This window comes from Cryptotermes secundus, unplaced genomic scaffold (genome assembly GCF_002891405.2).
Source record: "Cryptotermes secundus unplaced genomic scaffold, Csec_1.0 scaffold770, whole genome shotgun sequence".
NCBI lineage: Eukaryota > Metazoa > Arthropoda > Insecta > Blattodea > Kalotermitidae > Cryptotermes > Cryptotermes secundus.
Window position 1 is genome coordinate 133495 of NW_019723912.1, and position 12407 is coordinate 145901.

Below are 12407 nucleotides of genomic sequence, written 5' to 3' on the forward strand. Positions count from 1 at the left end.
GAAGGTTTGCACATGAGACGGGTGTCTGCAAAATTTGTTCCTCGCTTGCTCGGAGATGACCAAAGAGAAAACCGCGTGAATGTTTGCCGCGACTTGAAGAGTGAAGTGCAGTTTTCCCTAACAGAAAGCAAAATTTCACGCACACTCTTTGTTCCTTCTGGTCGGCCATCTCACTAATCGCCAAAGGGTTGAAACAGGAACGCACACAACAGAGCACCACAGACAAACCACTTAACTCAGACTGACGCCAGCTCACTAACAGTCGCGGGAGATCCCCAGCTAACACCACCTAGCAGCACAACTCGTAACTACAAAGCATGCGCGAGCAACAGGTCGTTTCCGGTTATTTTTGGGTCCCCCTTCGTATATTGCTCCATTGTGAACTCAGAAAATACAGAAATATCTGCATTAATTCACTGAACCAGATTTTTTAAAAACAAGCCTTGCAGTAAGTATAAAACAGTCACCTTGTAGAGAGGTAATTTTATTGTCATGTAGCATATAACTTGGGGAGTTTTCCATCATGTTTTTATTTACTAATGTCTTCTGAAGTTAACATGTTTATATTAAAATTAATGTACCTTTTGGAACTTGACATGAAAGTATCAGGGCTGAATTTAAATGCAGGATACAGCTGTTCTATGAGGGCACATGAATTGTGTCACACATTTTGCTGGTGAGTTTCTGCATTCTGATTGTTACCTGCTTGGCCTTTGTATGGGTTCAGGTGAGTTTCTGTCAATTACAGCTTTCTGTTGGAGGTCTTTGTTCATTCTTCCTTCATCTGCTTATAAAGCTACCTCCAGTTTGTTGTGTAAAATGATTAAACAGATAGAGGGGAGCCCAAACCATAGAGCTATCACTGATCACTTGAATTTAGATGACTGTCAGCCATTTTTACCCACATTTAGTGGTTTAGAAGGTGTATCATACTTCTTACTGGAGTCTTGCATGGTGTGTAAAACTCATATAGAAAGGAACGGTATACAAATTGCACAGTGTGTAGTGATGCATCATGAGCAGCAGAAAACTTAATTTCTTGTTTTTACATTTCAGCCATATTCATGTGAATATATCTAAGTTTATAATGACTTTCTGATTTCAGCTTTCACATCTTTCATTTTAAATGATACAAACTCTGTCCCAAGTGCAAACAATATATATTATATGTCTTTGATCTTGCTCTCTTCTACACTACATGTTTCGGCCTCTAACGGCCATCATCAGGTGTATACTCTTACGTTGCTGCCACACTGAACCCAGTCTAAAGTTTAACATTTTAAAAACACATTGTTCTTTTCCTTGTTATCATCAACATCTACTTTGTTGATATCTGTCTGGTTTATAGATTATTTTGCACATGTTAATTTTGATTTTCCTATAGTAGCACTATAAAATCTTAAATTTTAAAATCCTTTAAAATTTTCTCTAAATTTTAAATTTAAAATTTAAAATTGTTAGGATTACTCGCCCTATGTCTAAAGTGCTGCAGCGGCTTGTTCTTGTTTCCACACTGTACAGGTGTTATTCTGTGTAGTCTTCCTGTGTGCGTGCCGCTGCTTGTCTTTACTACGTGTACTCACGTGAGCACATGTAGTAAATATATATATTTCATATATATTTCCTGAATATATTTCATATCCTTCCTCAAAAGCTTTCCAGCCTCACTTATGTTTGACGACAAAATAAATGTCCAAGTGGAAGATGTTAATTGCCAAGCATTCAAAATGTTATCGAAGCTATGTGCCACTGATTGTGAACGCAGAGAGACACCAGAACTGCTTGCAGTCAAGTGTATTAATTTTCTCACTAAAAGAAATTTATTTTTGCAGTAATAGCACTTGCAGGAGGTCTCATCTCTTCCTCTCATGCCTCTCTCAAAATCACGTGGACCTCATAATTAATACATTTCTGCTTTGTGTGACAGTCCCATAATGGATCATTTGCATAACTGGAAGGAGTTACTTTGTCCTCCTGGTAATTAAGTTTCCAGTCCACCTAACATTAGCTGCTCATCTGCGGCAGATGCAATTAAATACCATGAAGTGCTCCCCGTTGCAGTATATTCAGATTGTCCTGGATTGTAAGTATGTGCACCCATAATGCAACAAGTCAAACAGTTTATAATTCTAGCTTAGTAGTGCCACTGTCAGTGTGTGCAGCCATACCATTCATTATTCATTTATTTAGTTGCAGTTTATTTAGCAGTGTCACCCATAGCTCAGACTAATATGCAGTATGGGATCAAATGATTTTATGATACTGGACTGAGTCTGAAATTATTCATGGACAGAAGGGAAGGGAGGGGCCCATGGTCTGTATTGTCTGCAGCATATGCTTAAAGGGGCTGACAAAAGGTATGAAATACTTTGATTATGAATGTCGCTGTCCCGACTGAGATGTGAACCAGTTGGTTCCACAGTACAAGTCAGGATCAGTATTGCTTGAGCCAGATCACTCGGGGGCAATCATAACTCAGCATAGAGGAGAATTTATACCTGAAGCTCAGTAGTGTTTGTTGTAAGGTGAACATAACATATGGATTGAAGCTTGTGCTGATAATGATGTGATTTAGGTAACAGGCAAGAAGCGGTGGAGCAGGACCACTCACCCTGTCATGCTTGTACCACACATGAACACATGTTTTTTCTTGTTAATTCCAGTTCCTCCCAAACTTAGCCCATTTACTTCAGACATTACACAGCATGTGGGAGAGCGCGCAAGTTTGACGTGCTCGGTGACCAAGGGCGACCTGCCTCTGACCATCGCGTGGCTGAAGGATGGGAGACCGCTAGACCCCTCTCAGAGGGTGTCCATCACTCAAGTGGATCAGTTCAATAGCATTCTCTTGATTGAAAGTTTGTCTCCAGATCACAATGGCAACTATTCCTGTGTGGCACGCAATCTGGCTGCCGAGGTATCCCGCACACAGCAGCTAGTGGTCAATGGTAATCAGCGCTCTGTGTCTGTGCCCTTTTTGATCTATTCTCTTTTTTCTACTCTCATGTTTTTATTCTTCTTCTAATTCTTCCAGTTCCTCCTATTATTGAGCCTTTTTCCTTCCAAGATGGGCTTTCCGAGGGCATGCGCACTCGCACGGTGTGTGGCGTGAGCCGAGGCGATCCGCCACTCGCCATCACTTGGCTCAAAGATGGCGGCACGATCTCCTCTCACCTGGGAGTGAACGTGTCGGCTCTTGACCCCTATTCTAGCCTCCTCAGCATTTCTAGCCTTGCTTCCACCCACTCAGGAGATTATACGTGCGTAGCCTCCAACCCGGCTGCCGAGGTCAGGTACATGGCCAAGCTGCAGGTAAAAGGTAATGTGCTCACTCTTCTTGTATTTGTTTTCCCTTTTTGAATCCAAGAACCGCCCGTTCGCCCGCCGTGTCTTTACGTTTCCGTTGCTTTGGCACATGGGAATGCACCGGTGATTGGAGCCCCAGGTTTGTTTCACAAGGTAACTGTTGCACCTCTTTAGTTGTGTGTTGTCTATTTATTTCTCTGGCCTGTTGTCTGCACGCCTGTCACCACAGTAAGTGTGCTCTTGTTCCACCGTTCAATTTCCTGTTCAGTCTTGTTTTATTATCATTGTTATTCAGTCCCCTCACAAGTAAGAGCTTCTTACGCATTGTACCAAGTAAAGTAGCTACATCCTTTTTCAGTTTTTCGAAATACCGAAAGTCAGTACTGTCGATGTTGTCGTGCAAAAGTAGAGTAAATTGTCAGCTTCCTCTTTAAATTCTGTAACTCATTTACTGTACACTTCCCACACTGTCTGCACTGGTGTGTAGTTGTGATTGGAGTAAGGCAGCACTTCACTCTCCAACTGTTGGATCTATAACATGCCATATCATATACATTAGGCTACTTCTCAGCGAAACCTGTATTTTTTAAACATTTTAAAACCCACTTATGAATGTAATAAAATCATGGAACTGTTTTCATATAACATAATGTTCTTTTTGGCTTACTTGGATATCACGCAGTCCTTTGTCACGTGAGAATCTCAGTTGTTGTGAGGCAGGGCTCTCAGTTCATGCAATATTATGACATATATATTAGCAAAGACTATGTTCATCCAAGCTCTTTAGTCAGCCATATTGTGTCCCTCTCGGTATGTATCTCTTTGCCCTTTGTCCCATCTTTCATTGACAAATGTGTCCCATTTATCCTGCATTCAAAACAGGTATTTCGCAGTGCCCTTCATGAAAGAAACTGTCACTACAACTAATTATCTGTTTGTATGCAATTTATTTGTGGAATCATAACAATTTCTTACACTTCACATTTATTGCAAATTTAATAATTTCTTCAATTCCATCAGAACGTATTTTCTGTTCTTCATTTCTGCCATTTCCTTATTAAATGTGGCCTGTGAAATTCCCATATTTTCTACCAGTGTAATGTGTTTGAGCTTCTCTTCCAATCTCTGGATTTGATTCAAGACATCCAGTTGCTGTCAGCATCCTGCTCCCAGTCCCATGATCCGCTCCATGTATAGGAGCCATTCTGGCCAGACCCTACAGCATTCTGATCTGAACAAATGAAATGTATGCAGTAAGTAGGTGGAGGGAGACTTCGTGTTGCTGATATGTGGCTGTGTCTTGTGCGCAGTTCCGCCCCGCTGGGTGGTGGAGCCTGCTGATGCCAGTGTTGAGAGGAACAAGAACGTAATACTGCACTGCCAGGCACAGGGTGTGCCTCAACCGACTGTCATCTGGAAGAAGGCAACCGGTATGCGTGCAGAAAATGAGATGTGTTAGTATACCGAGCGGGAGGTGGTAGTGGGCTGACCCAGCGTGTTGGTGTTCTGTTCCAGGCAGCAAGTCTGGCGAGTATGAAGAGCTGAGGGAGCGAGTCTATACCAAGCTGTTGAGCAATGGCTCACTGCTCCTGCAGAATGTGAAGGAGGATCGAGAAGGCTTCTATCTCTGCCAAGCAAACAATGGCATTGGCACCGGTATAGGCAAAGTGGTGCAGGTCAAAGTCAACTGTAAGTTTCATATTGCGGAACTGAAGCATTTCAAAGGAATGTAGGTCTCTCACAGAAGAGAATGATTTGAATGAAGCACACATTTCCATGCATCACTCACTCATGGGGCTGAGTCCCTCTTGAGAAGCCGCCAAATCTGCAGCTACTCAAGAACTTCCCAGCATTTTATGGAACATGAAAATTCATTACCGTGTTCACAAGAGCCTTCCACTGGTCCCTATTCTGACCCAGATCAATCCAATCCATCCTATCTCTCTAAGATCCATTTTAATTTTGTTCACCCATCTACGTCTTGGTCTCTTCAGTGGTCTCATTCTTTCTGGCTTTCCCACCAATATCCTGTATGCATTCCTCATCTCCACCATTCGTGCTATATGACCTTCCCATCTCATCATTTTCATTCATGGTTTGTTTAATATTTTGTTGAGTTATGCTTTTTTAAAAGTTGGTTGTTTAACGATGCTGTCAGTATGAAGACTCTGTAACATTGATGACAGAATGATTAGTGAATGTGGAGCAGTCAGTGGAATGAGAATTGGCAGGAGAAACCGAAGTACTCAGAGAGAACCTGCTTCTGTGCCTCTTTGTCCACCATAAATGCCATATGAGCTGACCTGGGATTGAAGTGGGGACGCTGTGGTGGGACGATGGCAAGTAGCCACATGAGCTGACCTGGGACTGAAGTGGGGACGCTGTGGTGGGACGGTGGCAAGTAGCCACATGAGCTGACCTGGGATTGAAGTGGGGACGCTGTGGTGGGACGATGGCAAGTAGCCACATGAGCTGTGGCATGTCCTGTATTGTGCTGCAGCAGAATTGTACTATATGTGTTGTTGCCTCTCTCAGTTACACTGTCTTGTTTGCTTCCACAGAACGTTTCTGTGTCTGTACATGCAGACTGCTCACTTTCCAGTGGAGCCCCATGTCTGTGGATAAACACTGATACTGTGTTAACAAGATCCTTAGAATCAATATCAGTTTCCATTAATCTTGGAGTTTATGTCCCAGAAAAACTGTCAAAGCAGAATATTTCTGTGCTTAATCCATTCACATTCATCAGCATATGTATACATTCTTGTGTTGCGGGCCATGGCCACCACAAGTATGCCTTTTTGCAAATCACAAAGAATTGCAAGGGCTTGTTCTTTGAGCGAGATTCTGATATTAATATAGTTTGGTATATTGTGTAAGCTGCAGGTGACATCTAGAGACCAATGAAAAAACTTTTTAATAACTGGTGTACAGTCATTTTCCCAGAGTATGCTGCCTAGAATGGGGAACAGTGTGGTGGGTTAGTTAGTGTACCGTGTGTTTTGGCATCCATATTGAGGAGTTCTGTGCTGTATTTCAGCGTCGCCCTATTTCTCAGCCCCTTCTCGAGTTGTGACAGTCAAGAAAGGAGACACTGCAATCCTACAGTGTGATGTGAATGGAGACAAGCCCATAAGTGTGGTATGGACGCGGGGTGGAAAACTGGAGCTTACTGCAGCTTCCAACTACAGGTAACAATATGTGTTGTTATTTCTTGTGATCTGACTGTACTGTGTTTCAGTAAATGAGACCTGGGCTAAACTTCAGTTAACTTAATTTTGGCAGTAGCATTTGTTTTTAACATATGGATTTTTTGAAGGGTTTCTTGGGATGGGTGAGACTGAGTCCACTTGGTTCATTGGCCACTAATCGGCCTATTGTACCAGCCCCGGATGATAGGTGATGTGGAGCAGTTGGTGGGATGAGAATTGGCAGGGGAAACCGAAGTACTCAGAGAAAACCTACCCCACATAATGCCAAAGTTATGAATATGTGGAGCTATACCTCCACATGTCCTCATAGTGTTGTGCTTAATTGAGCACAAGGAGGAGTGTACCTTTTCTGCTCAGTAGTGGGGGCAGCTTACACAGTTGCTGTATTTCCATTTGGTACTGAACTAGATCCCTCCATCCTGTCAGTAGCATTTTTAACACATGTCTGAAGACCGTGACTCGTACATAATATTTTCATGAATTCAGGGTGTCAGTGAAGCAAGACTTGACACCAGATGGGGTTGCTGCAGAGCTGCAGATTGCAGGGGCAGAGGCTGCAGACAGTGGCGCCTATTTCTGCCAGGCCAGTAACGTGTACGGCCGTGAACACCAGCTGGTACAGCTGCTTGTCCAAGGTAACTTCGTGTACACAGTTGAGGTCTGCTCCTTTGCCGTTGTACGTGTGCTGGCGTGATGCACACATTTCAATGAGAAACATCCCTCAATGCTATAGCAGTTGCCGGTTTTATTTAAACAACAGAAGGTTATGATAATACAGAGAAAGCCTAGTAATCGTATCATTTTATTTGTTCTGTTTCAGGATCCAATTGTAAGTCCAAGTGCAAAATGACAAACTGTCGTCCCATTTTGAAATCCATATTTTTCATGGTTGAATTCTGCACTTTTGCCCCAACTCTCGTCTGTCAGTCCACTTTACAGCCTTGTTTAATTTTGCTCTTGGCTAAATAATGAATATTTTATTTAGGCACAAATAGCCCTGCCTGATTCTGGCATGTCCCGCAGATTACCATTTCTGTTTCAGTAGACAGTGCAATGATACTGCTCTTAAGGACAGAAGGGAACACAATTATATGTCCCAAGAAGTTTACAGCAGAAGGAAGGGATCACAAGGCTGTTTGGCTCCTGTTGAAAAAGTCAGTTGATTGGATCCTGACAATTACAGTTAAGCTTCCTAATGAATTTTTTTTGCAACAAGGACAGTTTTTATCCTTTGACTCCCTAAAGTGTGGTGATACCACCTGCCATGGCATTAAGAAAATCTACATTTTATCCACTTTTTCTATCTATACTGTCACATAGTATGTGTGTAACTACAGACAGGTTTTTTATTGGTGGATATATTGACCACTTATACACATGACTCAGAACTACAAGCAATTACAGCACCACCGCTAATCTCCACAATTCTCACAAATCATCACAGCACCCTGTAAGCCTTTTCCAGCCTCCTACCTCTTCACCAGCTATTCTGTTCCCTGGCAATGGCTTCTAACAGTAGAGATTCTTAGCTTCATGCCCTCAAGTTCTTGCTTGACAGACTCCCATACAGAACTGACTAAGCTCAAACCTTATCCTATGCTTATAACATCTCTGCACAGACCACATGGAAACACCGTGTTTGCAACAGTAACTCTGCTGCTGTAGGGAAGTGCTTACTGAGCCACTGGCCAGAAATGGCCCTGGTATATTCGTCCATCTACCGGTCATTGCATAGCAACAGTCGCACGCACTGCAATATGTTTTGTATGGTCCTCGCATTAAACAAAGACTATCTCTTTATAACTGAGATGTTATGATATTTATGAGGTGCAAATTGAATTTTAAGTGTTATTTAGATGACATTCAAAGCGTTAAGAATGAAAGCAGTTCTGTTTGAGACACACTGCGTACACATGTGCATGAGAAATGGCTGAACCAGAAGTGTATAAGTGATGCAGAATGATTCAATGACTTTCTGCTCTTCAGTTTTATGTGTTGCCACGTATGACAATGCGGTATCCGTTGTGAGGATGAATGAGGCGAGAGAAACTATAAAGGTTTACTTTAACACAGAGAGTATTTTCTGATTCTGCATCATCAACAGAAGATCTGCATGTCTGCAGTAGCTGCTGTAGTATAATATACTCTTGAATACAGAAGCTCAATCAGCTTCACAATAATTTAGCTCAGGATGTGAGAAAGCCTTAAAATAATATTTATTGCATTGTCACGCAGTTAAGTAGGTGAAGTGTCTCTGCAAGTAGATGCGATATTTATGCAATTCTGTCTAGAACCTCCAAGAAGCCCGATAAACTTGGAGTCAGTGATGATCAGCAGCCGTTCTGTGAAGATCCAGTGGCAGCAGCAGTTGACCGACTCAACAGAAGTCACCAAGTTTCTCGTACAGTATCAGGAGAGCCATGGTGAGTGTAGTGAGCCTCTGGAGCACTAGCCTTTGTCATCAGTGTTAGGGGACTTAAGTTCCCTGTTGCTATAGACGCTGGCAGCCAGTTTTTAACTTGGACATAATAATGTGATGCTATATCATCCAATAGCCAAAACTTAACATCTGTAAATCCGCAATCCAAAATTAAATTTACATGACTAAGAAAACGATTTGCTGATACGGAAACTGAAGAGATACTAGATGACATTGGTCCATTTCCTGTTGGAAGTGTCAGGATAAATGTTATGTCCTCTGGAAGCAGCAGCAGGCTCCATTCTCTTGCCACTGTTCACTTGCTGCACACAGCATTACTCAGCACACCTAGGTGTGCTGCTGGCAGCCTTAAATGCCTATGATTGAGTTTGTCAAAGTAGGCCACGACCACTCCCTTTCAACTCACCATCATGGATTCAGGTGATACATAACCCCTAGAGTTAGTTGTTACAAAACCTTTGAATGGCACAGGGACTTGGCAGCAGATCGAGCTCACAGGCCCAACACTACAGCACACTGCTCTGGTTGAGGACCTCAAGCCTGCAACGAAGTATATGTTCCGAGTGGTGGCTGAAGGTCCAGCGGGACCGAGTGAGCCTAGCCCAGTGCTGACTGTTAGAACCGAGCCACAGCGACCTGCGGGGCCTCCACTCAGTGTGTCAGTCAGGCCTGTCTCCTCGATGGAGCTCCTTGTGACATGGTCCCCACCACTGGCAGAGCTGCGGCATGGGGACATTCAAGGCTACAATGTTGGCTACAGGGAAATCAGGTAATCATTTGGGATTCAAGGTTCTCACATATGTGGTCACAGTCATCGTGATCTGTATTGCCATGTAGTTTGGTATGAAAGTCATGCAGGAACCTGCTGTGTCCATCTTCAGTGTTCTTGTGCTCTGTAAATGGAAACAGCATATCCCTCCAAAATGTGTTGCATTCGTCACTATTACAGGTGGATCGGCTTCATGTCACGTTGCAGACATAACTGTATTGTTGACTGTGTGATGTTAATTTTCAGTATTAATGCCAACAGTCTGAAGTGAACCCAGAATTCTCTGAATATTCATTGCTTAGACAGTAACCACAACAACAGTACCTCTGTTAAGTCTGTTGCAGAGTTCCAGCTGTATATTGTAGGTTTTAAATGTATATATGTTTATGTTACATGTGGGATGCATGTGTGAAAGAGTTTACATATTCTCACATGTCAGCTGGTGAGGTCCCAGGTGAAACTGAATTAGAATGTGAACGTTTTTGTCAGTGTGAGGTTTCACATTTTCTTGGAGGTGAAATACTGTGGTTTTGTATGTAGTTTCCAGAGTTTTGGAGGAAACCTGCTATCTCCTTCTTCAGGATACAGTAGTAGAAGATTCTACCCTGAACATGGAGGCATTATGTTCCTCTGAGAGAGTGGTAACCACCCACAAAACTATTTGTTATAATTCGGAATACTGTGATCTTGATTTATATTGGTACACACCTTTTCAATATATTGGTGAATAAATAATGGTAAAATAAACTCACACCAGAACCACATATACCTAAAGAAAAGAGGAGGTATTGGAACGGTGTGCTACAGGGTGGTCAGTCAAATGTGTCACAAGATGTTCTGTAAATTGTGTTTCCTTGTAAAGGATGATGTGGGGCAGAGTGATCAGTAAACCGTGTTTCTCCTCTGTTGCAGTTCCGGTTCTCAGAACTATAACTTCAGTTCTGTGGGAGGGGATGGAGAGGAGGGGGGAGGAGAGCTTCTGCTTGGCGGACTTGGCAAGTTCACACGTTACTCAGTGGTGGTTCAGGCCTTCAACCAGGTGGGGCCTGGCCCCCTGTCTGAACCAGTAGCAGCGCAGACTATGGAAGATGGTGAGACACTGACCTATGTGCAGACAAGTTAAAACAGGTCACAGTAAATATGACTTTCAGACAGAGTTTGACAAAGTGCTGCCTCTGTTTCCATCATCAGTTCCTGTTCAGTTGGGCCCATCCTTTTGCTTCCCTCTCTGCAGACACCCTGCACAGGTCCAGTTTCTTCTGAAGGCAAGTGAAGTCAGGCATTTTCCTGGAGAGACAGAAAAGTCATAAAAAGCCTACATTAGGATGGCCTTTCTCTTTGTGAACTCTGAAACTGATTGCCCCCACATACAAAACACTCTTGTGCTGAGATGTGATAACAAGAGACTTCGAAGTACATGAAATCAGGGCACAAGTCTGTAATAAAAACTACCGTCTTGTGGGTTGTAACCTCGTGTAGTTCAGTAAAGCTTGACATTTTGGATATTACTCTGCTTGTCACATGATATTTTTCGGTTTCTTCCTTGACTTACTCTTCAACCCCGAAGATAGTGGCTTATGGTCATCCAGAGTGTCAGGCCTTTTCTGAACTACTGAGCATTAGAGTCCAGAAGGCTCCTGTGGAACCCTCATGCTGAACACAGTTTGTAATGGTTTCCCACTTCTCTAGGGCTTGTCTTTGTGACCTCTATCTGCTATGGAAAGGAAATAGAAACTGTTCCTGATGTTGCAGTACCCATGGGGCAGGTTCAGTTATGTCCAGTTATTAGGATGACTGTGAAAATGATGGCTGACAGCAGAAAACTACAGCTTAATGTTGGTTGCAAAGAACAAGGGTGTGGAAGGTGGTTGATGGCTTGACATTGTTCATGTTCCTCAAGTTTTGTGTTTGTTTTGAGTGAAGGTTTCAGTCTGTAAGCAGAATAATCCACAGACAGATGTGATGAGTGTTTGAACACACAACCCTCTGAATAGCAGTTCAGAATCTGACCCAAGACCACAGTATCCCAAAATCTACTCCTCCATTTCTCCTAATTTTCTTCTACATTTTTGTTATGATAGTTGTACCTTTCCTCTTATGTGAACCATCAGGTGACCAGTAATGAGACTGTGCAATGGTAGTTGCATTTTATTTCAGCTGGAAGGACATGGCATAATTTTGCAAGTGCTGCCAATTAGTGTATTTTTCCCAGTTCCCAGTGTGGCCCCTGATGATGTGCGCTGCGCAGGCCTGACATCGCAGTCTCTCCAGGTGAGCTGGCAGCCACCGCCAACATCTCAGTGCAATGGCGTCTTGCAGGGGTACAAACTGTTCTATGAACCAGTTCTGGATGATCACTGGCAAGGTGAGGTAGAACCAACCAGTTGCACTGAAATTCTGATGCCTGGAAGTTCTGTAAGGAGAAAATTGAAGAGTGCTGTGCTCTGGGGTGTGATGCTGCATAATCCACTGAAAGTTCACTGATGTTCCTCCAGACTTCTGCCAGACCACATGACATCACATTCCAGGAACTGCCGTTTTTCAGAGTAGCTTTTGTGAGAACTTTAAATCCGACAAACAAAATTAGTTTGCTAAATTCTTCAAGTCACATGTTGAAATGGCACATGGCCTTTCTTTCTTTCTTTGAGCAGGGCAAAGCAAAGTTTTCTGTTTGGGAAAT

The 12407-nt window shown here is 42.9% G+C and overlaps 1 protein-coding gene across 5 annotated transcripts in view; it reads left to right on the top strand.

Annotated features, from left to right (window-relative positions):
* The window catches only part of LOC111862128 (Down syndrome cell adhesion molecule-like protein Dscam2), an 81494-nt gene that overhangs the window by 54718 nt on the left and 14369 nt on the right, over nucleotides 1-12407 (top strand). For 3 of the 5 annotated variants that reach the window (XM_033750565.1, XM_033750566.1, XM_033750568.1), the window contains exons 10-18: nucleotides 2664-2948; nucleotides 4617-4736; nucleotides 4822-4995; nucleotides 6347-6497; nucleotides 7005-7153; nucleotides 8810-8941; nucleotides 9430-9727; nucleotides 10640-10818; nucleotides 11940-12092. In XM_033750565.1, coding sequence (XP_033606456.1) covers nucleotides 2664-2948; nucleotides 4617-4736; nucleotides 4822-4995; nucleotides 6347-6497; nucleotides 7005-7153; nucleotides 8810-8941; nucleotides 9430-9727; nucleotides 10640-10818; nucleotides 11940-12092 — 1641 coding nt within the window. Of the gene's footprint in view, nucleotides 1-2663; nucleotides 2949-3034; nucleotides 3320-4616; nucleotides 4737-4821; nucleotides 4996-6346; nucleotides 6498-7004; nucleotides 7154-8809; nucleotides 8942-9429; nucleotides 9728-10639; nucleotides 10819-11939; nucleotides 12093-12407 lie in introns of all 5 variants that reach the window. The other 2 variants (XM_023847283.2, XM_033750567.1) reach the window with 2 other exon arrangements.